General features: G+C 47.2%; 1 protein-coding gene across 8 annotated transcripts in view; it reads right to left on the bottom strand.

Annotated features, from left to right (window-relative positions):
- Window positions 1-285: 285 nt before the first annotated feature.
- Window positions 286-25,123, bottom strand: part of Ncald (neurocalcin delta) — a 346,834-nt gene continuing 321,996 nt past the window's right edge. For all 8 annotated transcript variants that reach the window (XM_075961176.1, XM_075961171.1, XM_075961170.1 and 5 more), the window contains 3 exons: window positions 21,274-21,670; window positions 5,593-5,698; window positions 286-2,813 (listed from right to left, as the gene is read on the bottom strand). In XM_075961176.1, coding sequence (XP_075817291.1) covers window positions 2,716-2,813; window positions 5,593-5,698; window positions 21,274-21,651 — 582 coding nt within the window. In that variant the 5' untranslated portion in view covers window positions 21,652-21,670 and the 3' untranslated portion in view covers window positions 286-2,715. The remainder of the gene's footprint in view (window positions 2,814-5,592; window positions 5,699-21,273; window positions 21,671-25,123) is intronic.

The raw sequence follows: 25,123 nt of genomic DNA, 5'->3' as shown, positions 1-25,123 counted from the left end.
TCACCTCCTCACAGAATCTTCCCTGACAGTGGAAAGAGAGACGATTACATTGCTTTCTTCAGACTTTCCCTGATCTTACTGAGGAGGAGTTTGCCAGGGTTTTTGCTTTTGTACCTCATGTTTGGGAAAAGAGAGGAAATGGGAGGGAGTGAAGGCCAACCTGGGAAGGAAGGAAGGAAGTCATACAAGGATCAACAATGCTTCAAAACTCTTCTCCCACCCCCCTAAGACACAGTCAGCTGGGGTAGTTTTAGTGAGGAAAATCTCAGGTTCCAGACAACGATATTAAATAACTAACATGCTTTAATGCCAGGCAAGAGCTATACAATCAACTGAGAACGGGACCACACCACGTAGTATGACATACATATTATTAAATTCATTTGTAGACAGTCCCCCTGGGTGTACTGCTGGGGTGCCAGAGCACTCACAGCACCCTTCTCCATCTTAAGCGAGGTATGAACAGTCAACTTTGAAGCGTCCTTCAAGTCATACGCCATTTAGTCCTGTCCCGTGGACATCACAGGCTGCCTCTACTGGGAACAAATCAGACTCCACTTCCTCCAGCTACCCCAGGACGCAGCCGGAGCAATGCCTCACCGGAGGGATGTGTCTTCAGGCACCCAGCTGTCTGGGTGCTATGAAGTCCCTTGGTCAAAATGCATAAATTAGGAATGCCCATACCTGTGTGAGGAGAGGTGGGGAAGAGAAGAGGGGAGAAAACGGCCCTGGTGTGTTGTGTCTGTGTGGCTAGCCATTTCTGACACTCTGCATGCCTTCTGGGGACCGCAGGGCTCACAACCTATGCCTCAGGCTCTTCGTTTCCCTATAGCTGGAAGTCACTTTTTCTAGTTCCCACACTGGCTCTGAGTTCTAGGAAACCTGATTCTGACTCAGCTGGAGGCGGCCCCTTGAGGATTCTCCGACACTGATGACACTCATCAGACCAGACCAGACAGAGGAATCAAGTCCTCAGTTCAGAGAGGGCTGTGTGAGTCCAGTTCCCAGTGACCGGTGTGCTGGGTCTTTTCTACAACTTGGGTTCATTCTGCTGCTCAAAAGCAGACTTTGCCATCTGGCCCACAGGATTTGGCAAGCCTTGGTACAAATGTGAGGAAACAACACTAGGAAAAATTAAGATTACAAAATCTAGGTCTCAAATTTCAACCTATGAAGTGATTCATTTTAATCCACCATTCAAGTTTGAACTTCTGCCAGGTATGAGTGTCATTGGGGCGGGGGCGGGGGCGGGGATGAGGCTACAGGCTGGCAGGAACCTCTCGGCACACTGTCCCTGCGGTCAGGTTTATCTTTATGTGGTTCTTGTTCTACAGGAAGTGGCTTGGCAGCAGACAGAGACCTTCCTGCCTCCTCTTAAGCAGGTTCCGCACAGACACCCTTGAGCTGTTTGTGGGGCTTTGGCTTGCCAGGGGCCAGAAGTTCCTATTCCCAGCCCTCATTCCAAAGCAGTGTATGTGAGTGATGCGGTGAGGGATCCCCATAGGCCTTGGATACTGCAGGCCCCCTCGCTGGCTCTTGGAGTGGATGAATTACCTAGCTGTCCCACAACTGACTCTTCGAAGGGCACCTGTGGGCAGGAAAAATGAACATTCTAGATCTGGCTCCCCCACCAAGGATGTGGGTTAAACTGTTAGGAAGTCCTGTTTGTTTTTCGAGTCTATTGAACATTCATCTGCTTAGAAACGCGTCACGCCTGCATTCGCCGCTGGTGCGTTGCTGGGCCTTGGCCCCTGTCCGTGTGGAGCTGTGGGTGCTGGAAAAGACGCTTGGAAAACTGCCTTCCTCATGTCCTCCAGCCTCCTTGACTCCGGAAAACCATTCAAACATCAAAACTGGGCCTTTGTCATCCGTCATTCCTTCGTAATTTTACAGAGTATATAAAATATACTTGTTGACTGGGTACATTTGTGCAAAGACAGGTAGGACTTTAAAACAAGACATTGGCATTCATTGTGGCTGGCTTCATGATCAGCTACTAAGAATAGTCTTCGGGAGTAAGATTGTATCAGCAATCACTAGACATGCATTTACAAGGCAAAACACTTGATTTGGTCTGCAATACCCAATGTTTTATATACAGCAGTCTTTTTATAAATCACAAGTAGGCAGTTAGATGGGTCTGGTTTTAGAATGTTACCATCTGTGTCCGATTTTTCAAAGAAACTCGTATTAGCTCAACTCGTGTAAACCTGTGGGAAAAAAATAGCTGAGCCGTCTTCCCGCATCTCCTCTGTTAATTTACCTTGAAATGTTCACAGCTTAGAAACTACAGCCTGCTGGGGTAGAGAGGGGAGTGAGCCTCTTGTGGTAATGTCCCAGCTCCCTGTAATAACCTCTTCTTCTGTCTTTCAAACAGAGCCCCTATGCGCTGGGTGGAATTCCCTTCTCTTGCCCCCAAGCCTTGGGTTTTAAGATAGAGACATTAGAATCAAAGGGGGTGGAGATAATGGTAAGATAAAAAGTCATCTGGCAGGGACACCGCAAAGTGTGCTCATGCTCTCCATAGCACACGGGGCTCTGGGCATCCCCACAAAGCATCCACGACAAAAGAAGCAAGAGGCAAAGATGTCACAGGAGGGCACATCTGACCCAAGAGGGGACAGTGTCACCATCAATATTGTTTGGCCAAAAAAAAAAAAATTTCAACGCTAATCAGAAGACACAAGCAGCTGTAGCGTCCTTGGGGTGCACGGCTCAGAACTGGCCAGCACTGCTGGGGTCGCACTGTAGGAGACGCACGATGGATGGGTCGCTCTTGGCCCCTCGGATGAATTCTTCCAGGGAGAGCTTTCCTAGGAAGCAAGAGGACCAGTGAGTGCAAGCCCACAGCCCTTGGCGCTGTACGGGAGCAGCAGGAGCCCACGGCGTCCCTCCCTAGAAGCCAGGAGATCATGAGGAAGGGACCCCACTTCTCTGCTCGCCATGACATCAGCTACCATGACCAGGACCCACGGCTTGGAGAGAGTGTTGGCTCACCCTGATCTGAATCTCTGCTCTTCTGCCTCTGCCTACCTGGAGGGGCCCACTCAGTGCCTGAAGAATGAGTATCCCCCCCCTCATTTGAGTTGCAGGCTCTTGAGATGCAGGGCTGTGGCCATGAAGTTTTTGGTTGCTGTGCACAGGTGTGCTTGGGCAGAGCAGGAATGTAGGTTCTTCTGAACAAGTGTTTGAAGGCAATAGTGTCTTCATCCAAAGGAGAATAAAGGAATGTGTTCTAGATAGAGGGTGACCCACTGGTCCCTCGACCCAGGTGGCTTGAGATGGAAGCCAGGGACCTGTTTTCCCCCCACTCCTTTTCTTCCTTTTTTTGATATGGACTCTTACTATTAGCCCGGGCTTCCTTTATGCACTAGACCTCTTGCCTCTGCCACCTCAGGAACTTGGATCCTGGTATCCCTCCTTTTCCTCAACTTTCTTCCAGTCAGGGTTCTCTGTCATTGTCATCGTGGAGAAGTGGTCAGGGGCTGTGTTCCCCATTCCTGTCACATCCACAGTGGCCCTTTGAATGAAGGGACTCATTCACTGGTCACCTGGGAACAGAACTCCTAGGCACCTTTGCCCAGCTTGGCCCTTCCTTTCCTATCCACACTTCCAGAGACAGGTACCAGGCCTGGCAGGCTCCTCCAGGCCTGTGCACTTCAGGGCCTCCTCAGCTCAGGGACTGCAGGCTGATCCTGAGGTGATGGGAGCAGAAGTACCATTTGAACGCCTTGAAGTCTCAGGCGCCTGCAGCAGGAACCACAAGCTCTAGAACACTTGGTACCCAACATAAATTCTCCGCCCTCTTGCGCAGACGCCCATGTTGACTTGCCTGTAGCTGCAGAGGCCAGAAGTGAAATACAAAGACTTAACTGAGAACACTTTTGATGGCAGCAGGCTTTATGTGAAGTCTGCTCTCCTGGTGAGAAGGGACAGCAGACTCCGCCCCGATGCCCTGAAGCCAAGGCCTGAGCTAAAGCAGTGCATCTTCCAGGTGCTCAGCAATCCCTCCTTCTCCTTCCCTTCTGCTTCCATCCCTATAGCTTTCTTTATTTAAACAAATCTTTTGTTAGCAAAGCTGGGGCGGTGTTGTCAGCTGCGTTGGGAACAGTAACCCAGCCAGGGCCCTTCGGTCCTGTAGAAACAGTACCAGTGGCGAGACTCTGCCATTGCCTGTGAGCCACACATTAGAGGTGGTTTGTCTCCCATCCTTTAATCTTTCTCTCAGGAGAAGGCTGGATTTTAAAGCCACCATGCTCCCCAGACTACAAGAACCTGTGGTTCAACATCAGCAAGTTCATTAGCTGTTAAAACAACCCCATGTTTGCTTGAACTCTGCAAAACAAACGACGTGCTGTGAATCGAGGCACGTGAGGGGAATAGGTCAGGCCACTCTGTTGAGGAGACAGCAAACAGACAGGCTTGTATCTCACAACCCAAGATTCGCAGGGAGCTGGTGCCCCATGTGTGGGGGTACAAAAAGGCTTGCTGTATGCGGACCCTTCTCTTGGACACAGCATGTGAAGCTGGGTCTGGCTCATTTCTGCACCTCTGAGGAGACTTGCTAAGTACCAAGAGCTGTAGACCTGGGGCCAGAGAGACGGCTCACTGGGTAAATGTGTCTGCTGCACAAACCTGAAGACCCAAATGTGACCCCTGAAACCTACGTAAAGGTGAAGGGAGAGAAACTGACCCCATGAAGCTGTCTTCTGACCTCCATGCGTGCACAGACAGGTCATGTAATAAGATGCCTAATATCACACACAGCATAATAAAGAAAATAAAATTTACATTTTAAAAATGAGGGTCTGGAGAGATGGCCCAGCGGTCAAGACCACTTACTGCTCTTGCAGAGGACCAGGGTTTGATTCCCAGCACCCATGTTGGGCAGATCACACCCACCTGTAGCTCCAGTTCCCGGGGGTCATATGCCCTTTTCTGACCACTGTGGTACACACACACTCATATGGGCATGCTTCTACATACACATAAATAATAAATGGATGGAAAATTTTTAAAGAGCTGTGAAGCTTTTGACACTGGGTCAGCCTTGACTTAGCACCATAAACTCAGGTACTTCTGGATAGCATTTCAAGGTTTGGCACAAAAAGTAAGAATGCCAAAATAGTTTTGAACTTCAGTTGAATAACAAGCAAGCCCTTAGAGGAAGCCATGCCCCAGAAAAACCATACAGGCATAGTTATGCCAAAAAGAAGTCAGTTGTTTGGGTCTCGTGCTTTCTGTGTGACAGTCACATGTACAGAAATCATTTTTACATTTACTTATTTTACAGATACGGTTTCCTTGCGGAGCCCATGCTGTCCTCAAACATGTGATCTGCCTGTCACCACCACACCAGACTTGTCTGTTTTGTTTGAACTCAGCTTTCCTGTCGGCTTTGGTTTGTGCATCCATTTATCGCAGCACCCTCCACCCAGCTCCGCGGTTTGCTCCGGGGTCCACCCAGCTCTGCTCCTTCTGCCCAGGCCAGGTGGCTCTCACAGAGCACCTTGTGTCAGGTCCCTCTAGTGGAGATGCCCTGCCCGGACCCCACCAGCAGCCCAGCCCAAGCCCAGCCCTCCAGCCTCCTACCATCTCTGTTGGTGTCCATCTGGCGGAAGATCTTCTCTGTCCTTTTCTCTGGGGTTGATTCATCTTCAGGCATTTTCATGACAGAGGACACCATTTTGTAGATTGCCTAGGGACAGAAGCGACAGGGTGGTGATGTGGCAGCATGCAAACCCACGGTAGCTTTACCAAGTGCCAGTGCTGGGGGAGCTGCATCTGCCCCCAGGCTTTGCTAGAGGACAGGATGTGTCGCCCCTCGCAGAAGCAAGGCCAGCAGAACCCGTTGTCACCAGTGATGCTCTCGGCATTGCCAACTGGCAAAGACTACAACTGCTACCTGCACTGAGGTAAATGCGTCAAGGCGTTCCCGACGGTTAGGTTCAAATCTGAGTGGTGCTTGTGAGAGGGGCATAGTGACCCTTCCCTGCACCCAGTCGGCCGTCTCTCTCAGGCCTCCATCTGTGTCACTGCTATGGCTGTAACACTTTATCTGAGCTGCTGGCCACAGAGGGAGCGATTGTTTAAAGTGGGGAAGCTGAGATCTCTACGCTTTCTGGTTAACTCCAGACTAATGCAAGATGAAACCATTGACAAAATACCCACCCACACACACTACACAAACACCATGCACACATATCAAACCACCCCCCCACACCACAGCACACTACACACACACCTACATACACACTACATACATACACACATACACATACATACTACACACTACACCACACCATGCACACACATACCACAATACACTACACACACACACACGCCACCCACACACACCACACTAAGCATCTTTATGAGCTCTCATAAGCTCAGGAATCTCAGAGCAGCAACAGTAGTGCCATATCTGACCTCAGCAGTAACAACATTGTATCTGGACCTCAGCCCCCCTCTCCCGTCAGTTTACAGCAGCACAGCTTCTTCCCAGGACAGGCCTTGGCCACCTCAGGACTTGCAGAGGTGTCAGCTGAGGACTATTTTATAAACAAAGGAAGGGCTTGTTTTCCAGGAACTATGATCTCTTTCAGATCTGCTTGTATCTCTGCTGAGGCTGCTTTGCCTGTGTTGGTGACTGGTCCCAGGAGCATCTTGAGAGATGTTCTCCTGAGGTCGCTGTCAGTTCCCACCAGCTTGGTCATGTGTTTGGGTTTCCTGGGTCAGGGGCTTCATTCACACGCCTTTCTCATCTGAGAGTTTGACTGCCTGCCCCCAACCCCGACTCAAGTACTAGGATAGATGGGTATGTGACCGTCCTGCGGGAAGCCAGGCATGTTCCCCTTCCCTTCCATCTCAGTGGGTGATGGATCGCCTTCTTCTGCACAAACGGCTCCATTGTAGCCTATTTGGGATCATTTCATTCCACTTATGCTAAAGTGTGGTTGGCCAGGACACCCTCCTTCTGTGACTGTGGCAGTCACACCTAGCCGCTCAACAGGCCACCGCTGGTGCTACTGGAAGGTCTTGTGTAGCATCGGTTTAGAGATTTTGTTCCAGAGTGGCTGTCCCCACCTAGCTGCCTTCTCTCACTTTCCTCCTAGTATGCTTCTCTGTGCAATGTCCCTCTCTGTCCTCAGAACCTCCGTTGCCTTCCTTTCCCTCCCACTTCTCTCTGCCTCTGTAAACGCGCATTTGTATATATATAAAGTTTAACATTCTGCAAAACTCACTAAAGGTTCTGAATCTGCCAACAGCTGCCAATAGCCCCCCCCCCCCCCCCCACGATGCTTATCTGCCAACACCGCAGACAAATGCAGGGACTTACAGATTTGGAAGGTCCCGCAGACACTTTCCCCTGCCCTTAGTTGATCTCCCCCCCCCACCCCCCCGTTCTCAGTTCCATTCATTTACCCAGTTCACTCATTCACCAGAAGGTTTCTGTGTGAGTATACCACACCAGGAGCTGGGCCTGGCTCTGCCTTCGTCCTCTGGGGTTTTTACTATGAACCAAAGCTGGCAGATGCCCTTGCATATCTGGCACACAGGATGAGTGTAAGAGTGCTGTGGAGCGTGCAAAGGTGACTGTGGCGTGATGGGATGTTAGGATTGCAATGACGAGGTTGGGGCAGGCCTCCCCAAGGGCCCACAATGGAGGCAAACATGGAGAAAGCATAAGGCTTTAAAAAGAGAAGCATTTGATCAGCTTGGTTCTCCCACAGCTCACCCGTCTTTTAGAAAGGAGCTTGGAGGATACCACACTGTACCCCAAAAGTGCCCCACCTTTCAGGGATCACTGTGTAGATGGGAACAGGCACCCCAGCAATGTCTTAGTAGTTGTCTTGAAAGCCCTTGTCTCCTCAGTGCCCTAGCAATCTGTTAGAACCCATTGATCTTTCAAGAACTCTGGGCCTCAAAGGCCTGGGCTAATGAAATTCCCCTTCTTGGGACTTTGATGGCTAACACTCCCACTTCAGTGGAGACAGACATGAAAGATGGAGCAAACACCAGGCAGGATGGAGAGGAAGCCTGCACCTTGGCTGTAAGGATAAAGAAGTAGAACTGGTTTCTGAGAAATGCCGCCAACCTACAAACAGCTCCCTCTCCAGGGCTCCAGCTAGCCTCCTAAGACCGTAACCAGAGCCGGAGACTGGGCTGGGGATGTGCAGACTCGCGAAGGTGAGGTTTCAGTTAGAAGACGGACCTTTCCAAAATCTTTGTTACAGTGATCAGGTTAGATTCGTTCTTTGGGCACCAATTAACCAATGGGATTCGTGGACTGTTCCCCAGCCCCAGTTTACTATGTAGTTGATGCTCTTTTCTCTTCCCCAGACCTGGCTACTAGAGCATAGAGAAGCTGGCTCTAGAGAAGACATGGCCCCAGGCAGTGCTCGGAGCCACACCGCGTCTTTTATTAGCACCTTCTTCCCCAAATGTAATGGGATTAAATCATTGAGGAAGCAGGCTACTTTCCCATCTTATGTTTAGCAGTGTCAGTAAGAGGCCTGGCAAAGGCGGCCTGTTTTTAATTAACCTAGAAGGGTCCCTTAGGGACACAGTCAGAAGCCAGCTGGGGCTGTTCCCTGGTAGGCTCGGGGAGATCCTCACCTTGGCTTGATGGTTTCTGCTTCTTTGCGGTACTTTCTCCCTCCCTCCCTCCCTCCCTCCCTCCCTCCCTCCCTCCCTCGCTCCCTCCCTCCCTCCGTCTTCTCTGAAGGAACAAGCTCTTAGGATCAGTGTAAAAAAACACAATGGAATGACAGGGTTGTGCACCAACTAAGGCCAGGCACAATTCTAAGAATCAAGGTACTATCTCTGAAGGAAACCAAACCTTCTCTTGCTGAGAAAATTTAGGATCTTCCCTCAGAGAACCAGCCCCTTGGGGCTCTCTGATGCAGACGAAGACCAAAGAAGCTGAGCAGCGCGATAGTTTGTGGATAAAGACATGCTTGTAAAGATTTATATGCCAGGATAAAAGACTATGAAAAACTTTTTTGTTGTTGTTAATAGTTTTGAAATACAACCAGTGTCTGCATGTCTGGAATGGTACTAATCATTTCTCATGTCTGCCTGGAAAGCTAACTAAATCAGCATCCTTCACGGAATTCTCCTGAGGATTTCAGGTACCGTAAAGGAAAGAGACCAGCATTTCAATCCTCCCTTGTATGTGGTTATTTAAAGCATTTTAATCTTATGTGCATGAATGTTTGCCTGGAGGCCAGAAGAGGGTGTCAGATTCTGTGATGGTGTGAATGAAACTGGCTCCCATAATCTCAGAGAGTGGCACTATTAGGAGGTGTGGCTTTGTTGGAGTAGATATGGCCTTGGAGGAAGTGTGCCACTGTGGGGGTGGGCTTTGAGGTTTGTAGCCAGCACATCTGCCTGCACGCCACTATGCTCCCCACCATGGTGCTAATGGACTGAACCTCTGAACTGTAAGAGAGCCACCCCAATCAAATGTTTTCTTTAAAAGAGTTGTCGTGGTCATGGTGTCTCTTTACAGCAATGAAAACCGAATTAAGACAGTCCCTGGAACTAGAGTCAAAGGCTGCTGTGAGCAGCATGCGGGTGCTAGGAATCCACCTGCAGCCTCTGGAGGAGCAGCCAGAGTTCAGAACCAGTGAGCCATCTCACTAGCCTCTCTCACTCCCCTCTCAATGAAGACATCTCATCTTATACGTCTATAGAAGCTGTACTTGGGAAAGAATAACCTGGAAGTTTTTCTGCTAAAGGTAAGGTCTGAATCCACTTTGCCTGTTTTATCCTTTGTGAGCCTGAGAGCCTCAAAGATCCTAAGCCGCAGATTCATACACTGCCTATTGTCCCACACCAGCCTCACAGGATACTCCAGTCAGGACTTGATCATAATTCTAAATTTTCTTTAGGTCCCCATAAGATTATCAGTGCCCCCAACCAGCAGAAAGTAGTTTGGAAAACTGTGCCCACATTCCCCCAAAAAATGAACTATGGATATTTTCCTTTGTTTAGAATGTTGGTTACAAGTTGTTATGGCTAATGATCAGGAGAAAAGCTAAACAAAGGATATTAGATTCAGAGTTCTTGGTTTTTTTTTTTTTTAAGAGGGGAAAATGGTATGGGACAATGGTCTGTAGCCAGGCAGGAAGTGTAGGCGGGACAACCAGACAGGAAGTAGAGGCTGGTCAATGAGAACAGGAGAATTCTGGAAAGAAGAAAGTCCTAGGCTGCAGTCCTGATCCAACCACTGAGCAAGTAAGATATGACTGCCTTGATGAGAAAGGTACCAAGCTGTTAACATGGACAAGAATGGGCTAATATAAGTTATAAGAGTTAATAAGAAGCCTGAGCTAATGGGCCAATCAGTTTATAACTAATGTAGACCTCTGTGTGATTTCTTTGGGACCTAACAACTACAGAAACCAGGCAGGACAAGGACTGGGTGGGACAGAAAACTCAAACAACAGGCCTATATGACAAGAACTTCAAGTCTTTGAGGAAAAAAGTTGAAAACATATTAGAAGATGAAAAGATCTTCCATGTTCATGGATTGGTAAGATTAACATAGTAAAAATGGTCATTTTGCCAAAACAATCAATAAATTCAACATAATTCCCATCAAAATTCCAACACAATTCTTTACGGACCTTAAAAGAATACTCAATTTCATATGAAAAAAAAAAGGCTAGCTAAAGCAATCTTGTACAATAAAAGAACTTTCAGAGATATCACCATCCCTGATTTCAAACTGTACCATGGATAAATAGTAGTAAAAACAACATGGTATTGGCAATTAAAAAAAAAAGACAGGTTGATCAATGGAATCAAATTGAAGACCCAAAGGTAAATCCACACACCTATGGACTCTCGATTTTTGACAAAGAGTAAAAAACTATACAATGGAAAAAAGGAAACATCTTCAACAAATGGTGCTGGTCTGACTGGATGTCAACATGTAGAAGAATACAAATAGATCTCTATCCATCATCCTACACAAAACTCAAGTCCAAGTGGATCAAAGACCTCAACACAAAACTAGATGCGCTGAACCCGATAGAAGAGAAAGTAGGGAATAGCTTTGAATGCCTTGGCTCAGGAGATAACTTCCTGAACTTAAACACCAATAGAGCAGGCATTGAGACCAACAATTAATAAATAGGACCTCAAGAAACTGGAAAGCTTCTGTAAGGCAAAGGAGAAAAGGGCAGTCTACAGAATGGGAAAAGATCCTCATCAGTGCCACATATGACAGAGGACTGATCTCCAAAATATATAAAGAATTCAAGAAACTAGACATCAACAAACTAAATAATCCAATTAAAATGGGACACAGATCCAAACAGAGAATTCACAATAGAAGAATCTCAAATGGCCGAGAATCACTTAAAGAAATGTTTAACATTCTTAGCCACTGGGGAAATGCAAAATCAAAATGACTCTGAGATTTCATCTTGCATCTGTCAAGAAGGCTAACATCAAAAACACAAGTGACAGCTTATACTGGCAAAGCTATAGAGCAAGGAGAACACTTCTTTGCTGACGGGAGTGCAAACTTGGGAATTGATCTACCTCAAGACGCAGCTATGCCACGCCTGGGCATATACCCAAAGGATGCTCCACAATACCGCAAGGACACTTCATCAACTATGTTCATAGTGGCATTATTCTAAGTAGCCAGAAGCTGGAAACAACCTAGATGTCCCCCTCACCAGAAGAATGGAGAAAGAAAATATGGTACATTTATGTAATGGGTATTATTCAGCTGTTAAAAATAATGACATCATGAAATTTACTGGCAAATGCATGGAACTAGAAAAATCATACTGAGTGAAGTAACCCAGATCCAGAAAGACAAACATGGTATGCACTCACTCCTAAGTGGATATTAGCTGTAAAGGAGAACCATGCTAAAATCTACAGACCCAGAGGGGTTAAGTAACAAGGAAAGATCAAGGGGTAATCTCACTGTGAAGAGGAAATAGCATAGATGTAACTGGGGGAATGTGGGGAGGGTTCTGGACAGGGGGTATAAGAATGGGAACAGGAGGGATCAGGTGAGACCCATAACATAGAGGGAACTCATCCTGACACTGCCTGGAGGGTCAGAGACAGGACAGCCCAGAGACCCAGGACAGAACCAAATATGACAAGCCAAAAGAAAAAAGTCAATGAAATGATGCCTAGTGATATTCTGCTATACTCATAAATTGTTACCTAGCATAATTGTCATCCAAGAGGCTTCACCCAGCAACTGGTGGAAACAGATGATGAGACCCACAGTCAAACATTTAGTAGAGCTCAGAGAATCCTGCAGAGTCAGAGGGGCCAAGGACAACTCACAGAATCTGTTAGTCTTGGTTCATAGGGGCTCACAGAGACTGAACCAGCAACCAGGGAGCCAACATTGGACTGACCTAGGTCCTCTGCACATATGTTACAGTAATGTAGTCTGGTCTTCTTGCGGGGCTCCTAACAGTTGAGATCAGGGATGTCTCTGACTACGTTGCCTGCTTTGGGGACCCTCTCCTCTTACCAGATTGCATCATCCGTTCTTAATAGAAGAGGGGGTGCCCAGTCTCACTGCAACTTGATCTGCCATAGCTGGCTGATGTCTAAGGGAAGAGAAACAGAGGAGGAGGATTGTATGGGAGGAGAGAGGCTGGGGAGGGGGCGGATGATGTGGGATTCCCCTCTATAAGTTGTGAATACCATTGGTTAATAAAGAAACTGTCTTAGGCCTGTGCAGGGTAGAATAGGGTATGAAGGGAAAACTAAACTGAATGCTGGGAGAAAGAAGGCAGAGTCAGAGGGAAGCCATGTAGCCCACCAGAGACAGACACAGGAACTTTACCCAGTAAGCCACAGCCATGTGGCAATATTCAGATTACAGAAATGGGTTAAATTAAGATATAATAAGATATAAGAGTTAGCCAATAAGAAGCTAGAGCTAATGAACCAAGCAGTGATTTAATTAATAAAGTTTCGGTGTGGTTAATTTGGTTCTGGGTGACTAGGACAAACAAGCAGCCTCTTACAACGAGGGAAGGAGGGGACTGGGAAGAGAGGACGGAGGGGAAGAAACTGCAGTAGGGATGCAAAAACAAGATTAAAATAAAACAAAGGGGTCCAGCACAATGCCTTTTTTAAAAACTCATTTTAAGGGCAATGGACATTGGATGATCTGTAGACGTATGTGTATGAAAATTAAAGCTACCCACACACAGGCTGGACAAGCATGTCAGATAACTGTACATTTCCGGAGCGTTCTTTCTAAGAAAAATGTCTTTCAACATGCCCTCAGGCCAACCATCACCAAACAGGGTGGGAAACCCTGCTTTATGCTGCTTGACCACCGCAGTTAAAGGCCCTACGAGTTCCTACACTGAAGATACCCAGTGAGTCCTCTTTTATCTAGTATCTCCCAAACTGATTTGGCCAGTCCTTCTGTTACAAAGCATTGATAAAATTAGCACCCCAAGAAGATTCTGTCAGAGCCTAGACTCAGTCTGATGCTAGCTGCCTCTCCCAGTGTTCTCTGTTCTTCCTCCTCTTCTACCTGGTGGGACTAACAATACACGATCCATGATGCGTCTTCATGAAATTTCTCCTCCTGGTGGTATCTACATGGCTTCCATTCAGGATGCTTCTCTATCTCTGTATGCTTTGGAGCCTAGTGCTCGCTTCATTTGACAAATGAATGTTGGTTTACGATAAGCACAGGGACGACACAATGTCCTTAGATTTAGAAGAGGAAAACATTGTCCAGGTCAGGGAACTCACAGCACAGGTGGCAGAGACAGGTGATCAGGACGGATGTTAAGATGAGAACAGAGTGCGCTGCTTACAGCCAGGATGCTTAGGGACCGGATTACCCTCCTGTCTAAATCCATCGACAGCAAAACCCCAAAGACAACACCTGTCGCAGCACGATGGCACTGGTTAAACTCACCGGGTCACAGAACAAAAGGAAAGTAACTTGCATGGTGTGTGAGAATGGGAAGGACGTAGGAGAAAGTTGACGGGTGAGAGTAATCAGGATGGATTACACACACGCATGACATGGTTGCAGAGTACATTTACTCTTAAAAAGACAGTGCACACAGAACCTGTAAATTAGGCAGCTAAGGACAGTGATTCCTGAGAAACTAGAAACAGAAGAGGTAAGCAAGTCCTGGGCAGCCATCGCGATGCTGTGGCAGTGTCTGACGACAGCTGCAGGAAGGGACTTACATGGAGCTTGATAGACTTGCTGGTAGGTGAACAGAATGAAAATGCGGGGCAGACCAAAGTGCTTAGTGTTTCAGGACAGGTTACAATAAAGGAGAGAGACACACAGAGAGAACCCCAGAGAGCAACCATCAGTCCCGTTGGGTGTCCAGCCACACAGAGAACCCCAGAGAGCAGCCATCAGTCCCTCTGGATATCCAGCTGAGTCCTGTGCAGACGGAGAGCGGCCAAAGACTGGGTGGAAAGAACCAGATGAAAGGGTGAGTGGGAGAGCGCCTGGTCCGAGGTCAAGAAGAAAGTCTGTTTTTCCCATCCATGGAAAACCTCCTGATTTGTGTGGGCCTGCCTGCTTTGAAAGGCCTTACCTCAGTAGTGGGGAATTAGTCATAGATGACCCTGCTCTGCGTCACCTATCAAATTTTAAAAGCAAGGTCTGGAAAGTTGAAGCTGTTTCCAAGCAACTTAGCTACATCTCAGAACAAAGCATAGGGATATTTATATTTAAAAAAATATTAAAAAAAAAATCTCACAATGTCTCGTGCCCAATAAAAATGTAGCAGGCGTGTGAGGAAACTGCCACCATAGCACTCAGGGGGAGGAAGGGATCCGTCAAGTGGCCTAGAACTGACATGGATGTTATAATTAGCAGAGGCCATCGAGACAGTTACAGAAACCGTGCTGCCGTGTCCCCAAAATAGACAGGGGAAGACACAAAGGAGCCCTAGATCAAACTCCTGGCAACGAAAGCTGCAACGTTCGAGGTGGAAAATACACAGAGAGAGATTGATGGCAAACTAGACCTTCCGGTAGAAAGAACTGGTGCAGACATGAGGGGAAGCCACCCAAGACAGAAAGGGAGAAAACGTAACATCTGCAACACAGCAGGACGCTGGTAGGTGGTATGTGGCCTCTGGGCTGTGGAGTCCATACACAGAGACTGAACGAGCCAAGAGAGAGCGAAACTCAGAAAGAGATTCAAAAGCATCATTACTAAAATAATATCCCAATGCTGGGGAAAACCACAGGTCGACAGACCAAAGTTCTGATAAACAAAAAGCATTCCACACTCACTCCAGAAGACACTAAATGGTTTGTGCATCCCACCATCAGCCCGCTTCACTCAGGAGCCCTGCTCCGCATCTCTCCTTTGGGTAAGGTGACTTTTGCCTAGCTTGTCACTCGCATTCAGTTGTAAGGCTGCTGTGGGGCAGTACCTGTACATCTCACCGGTGACAGCCTGCTGCTGTTGTCCTTGCAAGACTCTTGCTTACTGACTTCCTGAGAAAGAACAGAAGGGAGGCAAGGGTAGCCCCATCTCTTATACTGAATGATGCGTGCCTATCATCCCCCAGGGGTTGCTTCTGTCTCCCACCGCTCCGAGAAGTTCTAGGCACCCACGGGAGATTTGCTGGTGCCTCTCAACTGTTACTTGGCCCCTTCCTTAGACTCAGCCTGTGCTATGACAGGTGTGTGGGCATTCAGACTGTCCCCAGCAGGGCAGGGAGCTGGAACTATGAAGGGCAGAAAAGATTCTTCTTCCTCATAAAGTCACTGGCAGACTGTGTTCCCATCAAGAGGAAAGAATCTAGTGCACAATGGAGGAAAGATCAAAGTTGAAACAATGCCTTGAGACTCCAAGAAAGAACTTCAGCGCAATAATCAAAACCAGTCCAAAATCATGATCCTAAATTTGTCACTAAAAGGAAATAAGCTCAAAAATGTTAAAAAAAAAGTTCATTTAATGCTCTAACCAAATTCACAGATGATTTTGCGTGTTTATCCCGATGATGGTACACCAAAATAGTGAGAACTAATAGTTTTCTATAAAAGAGAGCCACAGTTACACCCAGCATATGTGGGAGACGGAACAATAATCCCCCACGTATGGCCACGTCCTAACCCTTGGAACCTAGAGCCGTCTGACCTTAGATAGAAAGGAGATTTCACAAAACAAGTTGAATCTCAGATATGGAGATGAGAGAGTGTGCCTTTAGATCCCACGCATGGCCCCAGCAAGACATAAGGAGCAGGTGATTAATATTCATAGCTGCATGAACGAGTGCATGCAATGGGAGAGAGAAGCGGAGTCACGGTCCAGCAGTGTGAGTCTGCCGCAGCTGACTCTGACAGTGAATGAGCAGGGACACATATCTGGGAATGTAAGCATCTTCTAGAAACTGAGGAAGAGAAGAAATCTCCCCTCCAAATGGCTCTGGCTCTCAGGACACCTTAATTTTAGTGCAGTGAAGCTGAGGCCAGACTGAGGCTGGATGCTCCTTACAGTAGCTGCTGTAGGAGGCTAATTCAGCCTGCTTCAGCAGCACACTGAATCTAGACCGTGTGGCGCATCTAGCCTTTCCCACCGATATCAGGAAATAGAAATGAATTCTAGTTTGCTGTTTTCTTTTGTCACAAACGCCGTGACGTGACTACCGATACCAAGCCACAGGCAATATCTGAGTACAACGAATGGAGGATTGATTTCTGAATGACATCTCTCTCTCTCCCCATCCATGCAAAGCCCAAGTGCTCATTTTCCTCCTGGTCTACATCCTGGCCCCGTCGTTAGTGTTTGCAGCTCATCCTAAATCTGCGCCTCCCCCCACTAAATGGCTTGAATTGCTAAGTCTTGAAGGGAGGCAGGAGGACTCAGCTAGGAAACTGCTGTCAGAGCGTGTGACTTTCAAACTCAGACTCTGAGTTTGTTTAGGGTGCTCCCGGGCCACAGCTGGTCCCACCTTCCTGCTTCCTAACAGCTGTTTAGCCAATCTCGGCCCTGAGCCGCAGCAGTGACTAACCAAATGAGTGTTTTCCTAAATGGTGCCGACTAGCTAGGGCAAAGCCAAGAGCATCCCCACACGGGGCTTCCTGTGACAGCGCCAGGGCCTTCAAAGGGGGAGGGAACAAAAGAAAAGAAAAATCAGAATGTAAGGCTCGGTGAGATCCAACACAGGACTCCAATTCATCAGGAATAATTGAGAGTGGGGATTAGCATAAGAATGAAGTGGATGCGTGAATTCTTAGCTGGCAAAGCAGCCCCTGGTATGAAAATGGTTTGACATCTAATTTAATCTCTTTGATGATCTGAAGTCACTTCAGGGTGCCCTGTGGTATTTGCAATCATAAATATTAACCATTAGGATATGGGTCGTATAAAATGGTTGAGGGCATCTGAGTCTTCCATTGGCAGGCTTCTTAAGACCCTCATAGTCACGCAGGCATGTTTGGAGGCCATGCGTGTTCTTAGAGTTTAGGTCTGGACACTCACGGAGGCCTGGCAGTGGCTTGGGGCACTCTACAATGAGGAGCTGCCTGTGGCAGGCTCAGCACACCTCGGGATTTACCAGGCTTTGTGTTCCCTAGGAAACAGGGTGGAACCCCCGACTCTGCCTCCGCCTCACCCCCAGGGTTCAGGTCTGCTGGCATCCTCTGCTTGTCCTGCAGTTTTCTCACTTTCTCTTCCAAACTGCACTCCAAGGCACAGGGACAACATCTTTTCCGAACACTGCTCCCCTTGCCAGGGTCCCTGCCAAGCTGTGGTCAACAGAGGAGGGAGCACAGCTGTGTCTCCTTTTCCCAAAGATCACATCTTTGACGGTTCCTTCCTGTCTTGGCATTTACAAGTTCAGCAGCAGCAGCCACAAAACCCAGGAAAACTGGTCAAACAATGTCAGGGACAACACCGACTCACGGGCATTTCTAGTCCAGACTCCACTTAGGAAGAAATTTTGTCCAAAATGAGGACCAGCTCAGCCCTCTGTGCCCTTGCAGGGGTGGAGCCCAGCCCTCCAAGCCGGGAAAGGCAAACCCTGTGAAGTAAGAGCTAAGGTGCAGTTTACTGAGTGTGACTGCCTTGTGCTCACGAAGCACCTTGTCCTCCTCTCAGCACCAAATAAGAAAACAAATCACAACAGCCAAAAAAGCCTAATAAGGATGCAAGCTACAGCTGGATCCTATGTGCCCAGAGCCCAGTATGCAAAGGTTTGGTCCTGTGTCTGTGGCCATACGGGAAGGAGGCAGAATCTTCATGAGATGAGGCCTGTTGGTGATGTCTTCAGGTAACTGGGGGTGAGTTCTCTCTCTAGCACAATGAATAACTTTGGAAACTGTAAAATACTATGGAGATGTTCTATATATGCTTGAGGAGGCATTAGGAAAAATACCCTGACAGAATGTATCAAGACATCTTAGAAGTGTCCATGCCCTTTGACCCAGTTATTGGGATTCTGGTGTAGGAGGTCCTTCTGTATTTTGTGTTGCTTTCATTGGTTAAATAAAGAAACTGCCTTGGCCTTTTGATAGGACAGTACTTAGATAGGCAGGAAAACAGCAGAACTGAATGCTGGGAGGAGGAAGGCAGACAGGGAGAGCTGCCATGAAGTCGGCAGGTCAGAGATGCTGAAACTTTCCCGGTAAGCCACGACCTCATGGTTATACACAGATTAATGGAAATGGGTTACATCAAAATGTGAGAGTTAGCCAAGAAGAGGCTAGATATAATGGGCCAGGCAGCAATTAAATTAATACAATTTCTTTGTTATTTTGGGGTTAAGCAGGCCGGGCTGCGGGATGCGGCCCATGCCCTCCTACTACGGGTGTAAGCTAGCTGAGTGGGATGGAACAAAAGGGGCCTCACTCCTCATACTACAGGATTCCAGGCCAAGAAAATTATCCTACAAATAAAAACTTTATTGATTTATTTTATTTTTAAAAGATGAACTATTTTGTCTAAAAGTGAAAAGTGGAAGTAGCCTAAATATCCAGCAGTAAAAAAATTAAGTAATTATAATATACTGTTGGATTATTATGTAGTCATTGCCTATATTTATTAAACATTTCTATGACTTTTAAAACTACTTATTTATTTATTATGTATCCAGTGTTCTACCTGCATGTATGCCTGCACACACCAGATCTCATTATAGATGGTTGTGAACCACCATATGGGTGTTAGAATTGAACTCTGGACCTTTGAAAGATCAGGCAGTGCTCTTAACCTCTGAGCCATCTCTCCAACCCCTTTTTATGACATTTTTATAAACACACCAATACTTGTGTTTTTTGGTTGGTGAAATGGCAAGATAGAAAATTACATATACTTTATAGAATTAATTGAATTTTTAAAGCAGTGAAAGAGTCAGGAAATATGTCATTTAAAAATTTTCAGTAGTGAGTAGGATGAAATAATGAATAACTTTCTCTTAATATTTTTATTTTATTGTAGAGTTACAGATGGTTGTCAACTGCCATGTGTGCTGGGAATTGAACCCAGGTCTTCTGGAGGAATAAGCAGCTCTTCTTAACTGCTGACCTATCTCTCAAGCCCTTTATCTGCCCATCTTTTACATTTGATGTCCACCCTCGCAGGGAAGGACAGACAACCTTTATTTCTGCTAAGATCTACATCACTAAGGGATTATTTTGATCTAACTTTTTAATTTCATTACCCTCTGGTGAAGGGACAGTTACTAGTGAACAGTCAGAAAAGAGAAGTGCTTAGCAGAGCTGGGAGACATTGCTGGGGGAGGTGGTGTCCTGGAGACCCCTGGTCCCGCATCTTCCCAATGCTTGTGCTGTCCCTTTAACGCCCCTGCAGGCTCCACCCTTTGTTCTTGCTGCCAGGTTCAGGTTCAGTCACAGCTCTAAATTAGTCTTTTCAGCTCTGTCTGGTTTCCATTGTCATGGTCCCTGAGGTTCTCCGCCAGCTAGCTGCACTCTTCCCTTGTTACACCCCTTCCCATTCAACGCTCCACCATTTTCCCAGGGCAGCCACTCTATCTAAGTAGGACATCTGTCCAGCTGTCCCCAGGGGAATAGGACCTCTGAACTGAGCCCTCTAAGAAACCCTGCTCTCTGCTGATGTATGCTACCTCCCTGTGCTCCCCTCACCTGCCTGGACCGCAATGGTTTGGCCATCCACCTAGTCCTTAATACCACCTGCCACTGAAGCCCTCCTGACCTCCTCCTCAGGCTTGTCTCTGGGTCCCACCCACTGCTTAGCACTCTGCAACTGCCACCGTCCCACCAGCCAGTCCCGGGAGGGGTGGTTGGGGGAGGCCAGATGCACTGTCTCCTAGGAAAATGGTGATCTATTTGTACCTCTGATGGGGCAAAGCTTCGAGTCCAGCCCCTGCTCTTGTTTAAGAGTCTACAAACCTGCAAATTAATGACAACCGTCTTTTCTATGTGGCTGGCCCTGGGCTAGGCAGGGGTGGTGGTTTGGATGACAACAGTATCCATAGGTTCATGTTTGAAAGCTTGGTCTACACATAGTGGAGCTGTTTAGAAAGGTTTAGGAGGTGTGACCTTGTTGGAGTAGGTGTGTCACTGGGGGTGAGCTCTGAGGTTTCAAAAGCCAACACCAGGCCCAGTCTCTCTCTCTGCCTTTGGATCAAGATGTAAGGTTCTCAGCTACTGCTCCAGTGCCTTCCTGTCTGCTTCCTGTCATGATGACCATGAATTAACCTCCCAAATTGGTAAGCAAGCCCCCAACTAAATGCTTTCTTTTGTAAGAGTTGCCTTGGTCATGGGGGCTCTTCACAGCAACAGAACAGTGACATGGAGAATCATCTCTAATCTTAACCCCATGACATGACAGTTCTGTTTTACAGGTGAAGACGCTTCTCCTGGCCAAGAGATCAAAGCCACAGAGTTAGTCCCTGTAAAATGCAGGTGGGCACCCAACTCGGGGCTGACACAACTTTGGAAGACAAGACCCCAAACTCCAAGTCTGGGCAGGCAGTTGTAGCTGATCAATGGGGGGATTGTACCAAGGGTGGCCAACAGAAGAGCCCCGTCCCTCCGCAGTGTGGTGACCACTGACAGTTAAGAATGTGTAGGCAGTGTAGCTGGAGCTCCTAAGTTTTCAAGACATTCCAACCAACTTAGATTTTTATGTAATGTCTGTTGCATGCAAATTCAAAATTTTCAGAACCACTAAGTGAACCATATTAACTGTCCTGGCAACACACCATCTTATAAACACAGACCTGCGCTCTCCCAGGGCCCATCTGGGTCTTGTGACAAATGCCCTTATCTCTGCCAGGCCAGGGGCCCTACCTGTACAATCTCCAGCATCTCTGCCTTGCTGATGTAACCGTTGCCATCCAGGTCATACATGCTGAAGGCCCACTTGAGCTTCTGCTCCAGCTTGCCCCTCGACGTTACGCTCAGGGCGATGATGAACTCCCTAAAGTCTATTGTCCCGTCTCCGTTTGCATCGAAGGTGCGGAAGACGTGCTCTGCAAATTTGGAAGCATCCCCATAAGGGAAAAAGTTCCCGTATATTTTCTTAAACTCTTCCATTGATAAGTGTCCGCTGGGGCAGTCTCTCAAGAAGCCCTTGTACCACTCCTGGATCTCATGCTCAGTGAAGTCCGTGCTTTCCAGCAAGTCTTGCATGACTTCAGGGCGCAGTTTGCTGTTCTGTTTCCCCATCCTGGTGGCAAGAACTTAACTGCAAAGAGGAAAGAAAATACATATCATAGTTTTTAGAGCTATCTTTTAGGGTCATATGATCATCTGGGATTGTTCCTTGGGGAGAGGGAAAAACAAACTCTATATTAGCCTGATAGCTAAAGAAAATGATAGAAAATAAGTCAAAGATGCAGAAAAGTTGTGTTAGCTAGAACCAACCAGAAAGGGATGGATGGATGGTTGGATAGTCGGTCAGATGGGTGAAGAGATGGTCAGATAGGCATGCAGACAATTCATTCTTAATTTATCAATTTGCAAGAGTTCTAATTTCAAATTCTCTAAGTAGAACGAAAGGAATAGAAGAGGGAGAGGGAAGAAGGGAGAGAGAGACAAAGAGAGATTTTAGCATGTTTCATTCTCAGTATGCTTCCATGTAAAGTGTGACTCGTGTACTTCTGGAAGCCATAGTGCAAGAAGAAGGAAAATGGAAACCCAGTGTGAACCTCTGCTGCTCCAGTTAGACTACAGGCCACTTGGTGTGTAGATGGTGAAGATGGTGCTTCAGAAAGCTGTTCCCACCCTGTGATTATGGCCTAGGGAACAAAACCTTGTATCGTCTTATCCTAACAGTGGCACGTGCCCACAACCAAAGAGTAAATAACCACAGCGTTGCACGGAACAAAGCAGCAGCATCTTCAAACCCGAGTCGCTGAGACAAACGCAGCTAGTATTTCGGTGTGAGTGCTTCCACACTGTGTGTGTGTGGACATATTTAAATATGTTATTAAACCTAGTTCCCAGATTATTTTTTCAACTTGACAATGGTACAAAAGTGATTCATATCCAGCAGAATTGTACTTTTGTGAATTTTTAGTTTTGGGCATCACCCAGACCAGTGATATCTGGTTCCGTGCTCTCCCAACCGCATGGCACGGTTGCGCCTCTGCTCCGTGGGCGGCACTGTCCACGAGGAAGCTGCGGATACTCTCCAGCGGGCCTTCCACTGCGGCTCTTCAGATATGCAGATGAAACACTTACTTATAAAAAGCCAGACATTTGAAAACAATTCTTTTATAAACATTTCCCAGTTGCTAAAGGTAACAGCAGAATTAGCTACTAATGAGAGGGGTGTGCTTGTTTGCCTCACACAGTCTAACCCAGAGATACACTGATTCCAGACAAATATGAGGAAGGTAGGCAGAAGGAAGATATGAAGCATCTTTGTTGTCTGTGATTAAACCTGTCTGCTTTCACCAGAATGGAAGCCTTTGTGTACAGAGTAGACACCAACATGAAGGAGACTTGAATCCAGCTGTGCTATTTCAGGCAGACATCACTGGCCTTGTGTGGTGTGGCAGCGGGCTGTGTGGTGTGGCAGCGGGCTGTTTGGTGCAAAGTGTGCACACTGAGCCAATGTTGCAGTGACATTCCACGGCGCAACTCACATAAGCTCCGCCGGAAACATCTCGGATTCATTATATGTTTGACTAGAGTTAAAAATTACATTAGATTTATGTGTTTGAAAATTTTGCCTGCACAATGTGTATCTGTGTGGGCCTGGTGCCTAAGGAGGTCAGAAGAGGGCATTGGACCCTCTGGAACTGGAATTGTGGACGATTGTGAGCTGACATGTGGGGGCTGGGAACTGAACTGTGGTCCTCTGCAAGAACAGCTAGTGCTATAACGCCTGAGCCAGCGCTCCAGTCCTTGAATTAATCTTTGGTACGAGAAGCCTTTTACATGATGCCACGTGTTCGCATGCTACCCATCCCCTTGAGGGATCTCATGTGCAGTCCTGACCCACAGCTGAGAGTTTTGTTCTACAGTGGGCTGGGATGCCTGGATGCTGAGTAGGCGAGATGTATTTGGTCTGGGGCCTCCTGTATCAACTAACAATTGAGGCAATCCTCTAGAGATACACACACAGGCCAATCTGATCTACTAGGCAATTCCTCTCAAAATTGACTAGAGACTTTGTCATGGTGACCATTAACACTAGCTAGGACTGTAGTCAAAATACACCCTTTGTCATAGAAGAGTCTGCGCCCTTGCATTTCCAGGTGACCTGAGGACAATACAGCCCAATCTTAATTCTGACTGATTTCCCACGTTGGAATATTTATCACCTCCCCCCCCCCCCACACACACACTGTCTGCCCTGCAGCAGATTATACTGGGAGGTGCTGGCTTTGCTTCACTGGGGCTCATCCCACTGGGCCTATTGTGAACTAAGGCCAAAGGAACAAGTGGGAAAAAACATTGCTGGTAGACAGAAAGATGACTTATTAGCAGATGGACACGCAGGATCATCCTGGAAGAGGAGGCATTGTCAGGAGGCAACTGGCTTTCCCATGCTCTTGGTCACACTAGAAACCACCCAGTGGTTAGAGCGGCAGCTTGGTCTCAGGGCCTCTGGTACTGAACTGTCTGAGGCCCTTACTCGGAAGAAATTCCTACAAGGGCAGTGTTTGCAACTCCCAGGGCTCAAACCTTTCTAACATCCATAGATGGGGAAACCTTAGGATCCTTAGGAATCGCCCGACTGGTTGGTTTTATTGTCTCTGTAATTGACTCATAGTTATTATATATATGTGGCTTACAATGCGATGTTTCTATAGCCGTGTGCCCAGTGTGATGGCCAGAGCAGGCTAATTAGCATATTATCATCTCAAACATCTTCAAAGCTTCTTCTTCGCTGGTTATTTTGCAACACACACCTTTGTTAATGGTGACCTGCTGTGCGGGGGAAACGATGAAGCCTGTCCCCTCATCTAGCTCTGGTACTCAGTCTCGCACCTTTTAGAATCTGAGTTCTGCCATGCAGCTGGACCCTGGCTCTGCTTGACTCCCATGAGGCAACCTGTGAGGGGTTGAGGCGATGAGGCGGACTTTCCTGCTATTAGCGTGAGCGACAGCTGCAGGGAGACCTCATTTAGAGGTCCCTGTGAATGTGAGGTTGAGCGAAACCCACTTATACAGAGGGAAAAAAAATTAACTTACAAATGAAGCACAGATTGGATTTATAAACTGAACATCCCTATAATGTTCACTTCCCTCTCCTGGAAGTAAGAATCCTCCCTAAGATAGAGGCTCGCTTGTATTAGAATTTTAAAACCCTCATTTAGTTGTTATGTTGGCAATTTGCCTGTGGCCAGAATTCAGAAACAGGAGTTGATACATAATGCATAGGTTTGCAGACAGCCAACACGTTTGGTGGGATTTGGAATTTGCAAGCGATTTCAAGTTCTCCTTTCAGGAGTTCTGTGGATTCAGCTCTTTGGTATGGTATCCATCCAATCAGATGGCTGCCGTGTTTCCAATCAGATCGCCACCATTACAGGTCTGTTATCTGCAAATCATCTGGTGCCTGAGGAAATGGGGGGGGGGGTTACTATTTTAATGTTTAAATCTACCTGTCTAAGGAGTGACTTCTTTTCCCGTGGAAACAAAGCTCTGCTTCTTCAAAGCCAACTTCCGGTCCTTTCCCAGCCTT

The sequence above is a fragment of the Microtus pennsylvanicus genome, chromosome 2 (assembly GCF_037038515.1).
Source record: "Microtus pennsylvanicus isolate mMicPen1 chromosome 2, mMicPen1.hap1, whole genome shotgun sequence".
Taxonomy (NCBI): domain Eukaryota; kingdom Metazoa; phylum Chordata; class Mammalia; order Rodentia; family Cricetidae; genus Microtus; species Microtus pennsylvanicus.
The sequence above is the reverse complement of the archived record's forward strand: the minus strand, read 5'-3'. Positions and strand labels throughout refer to the sequence as shown.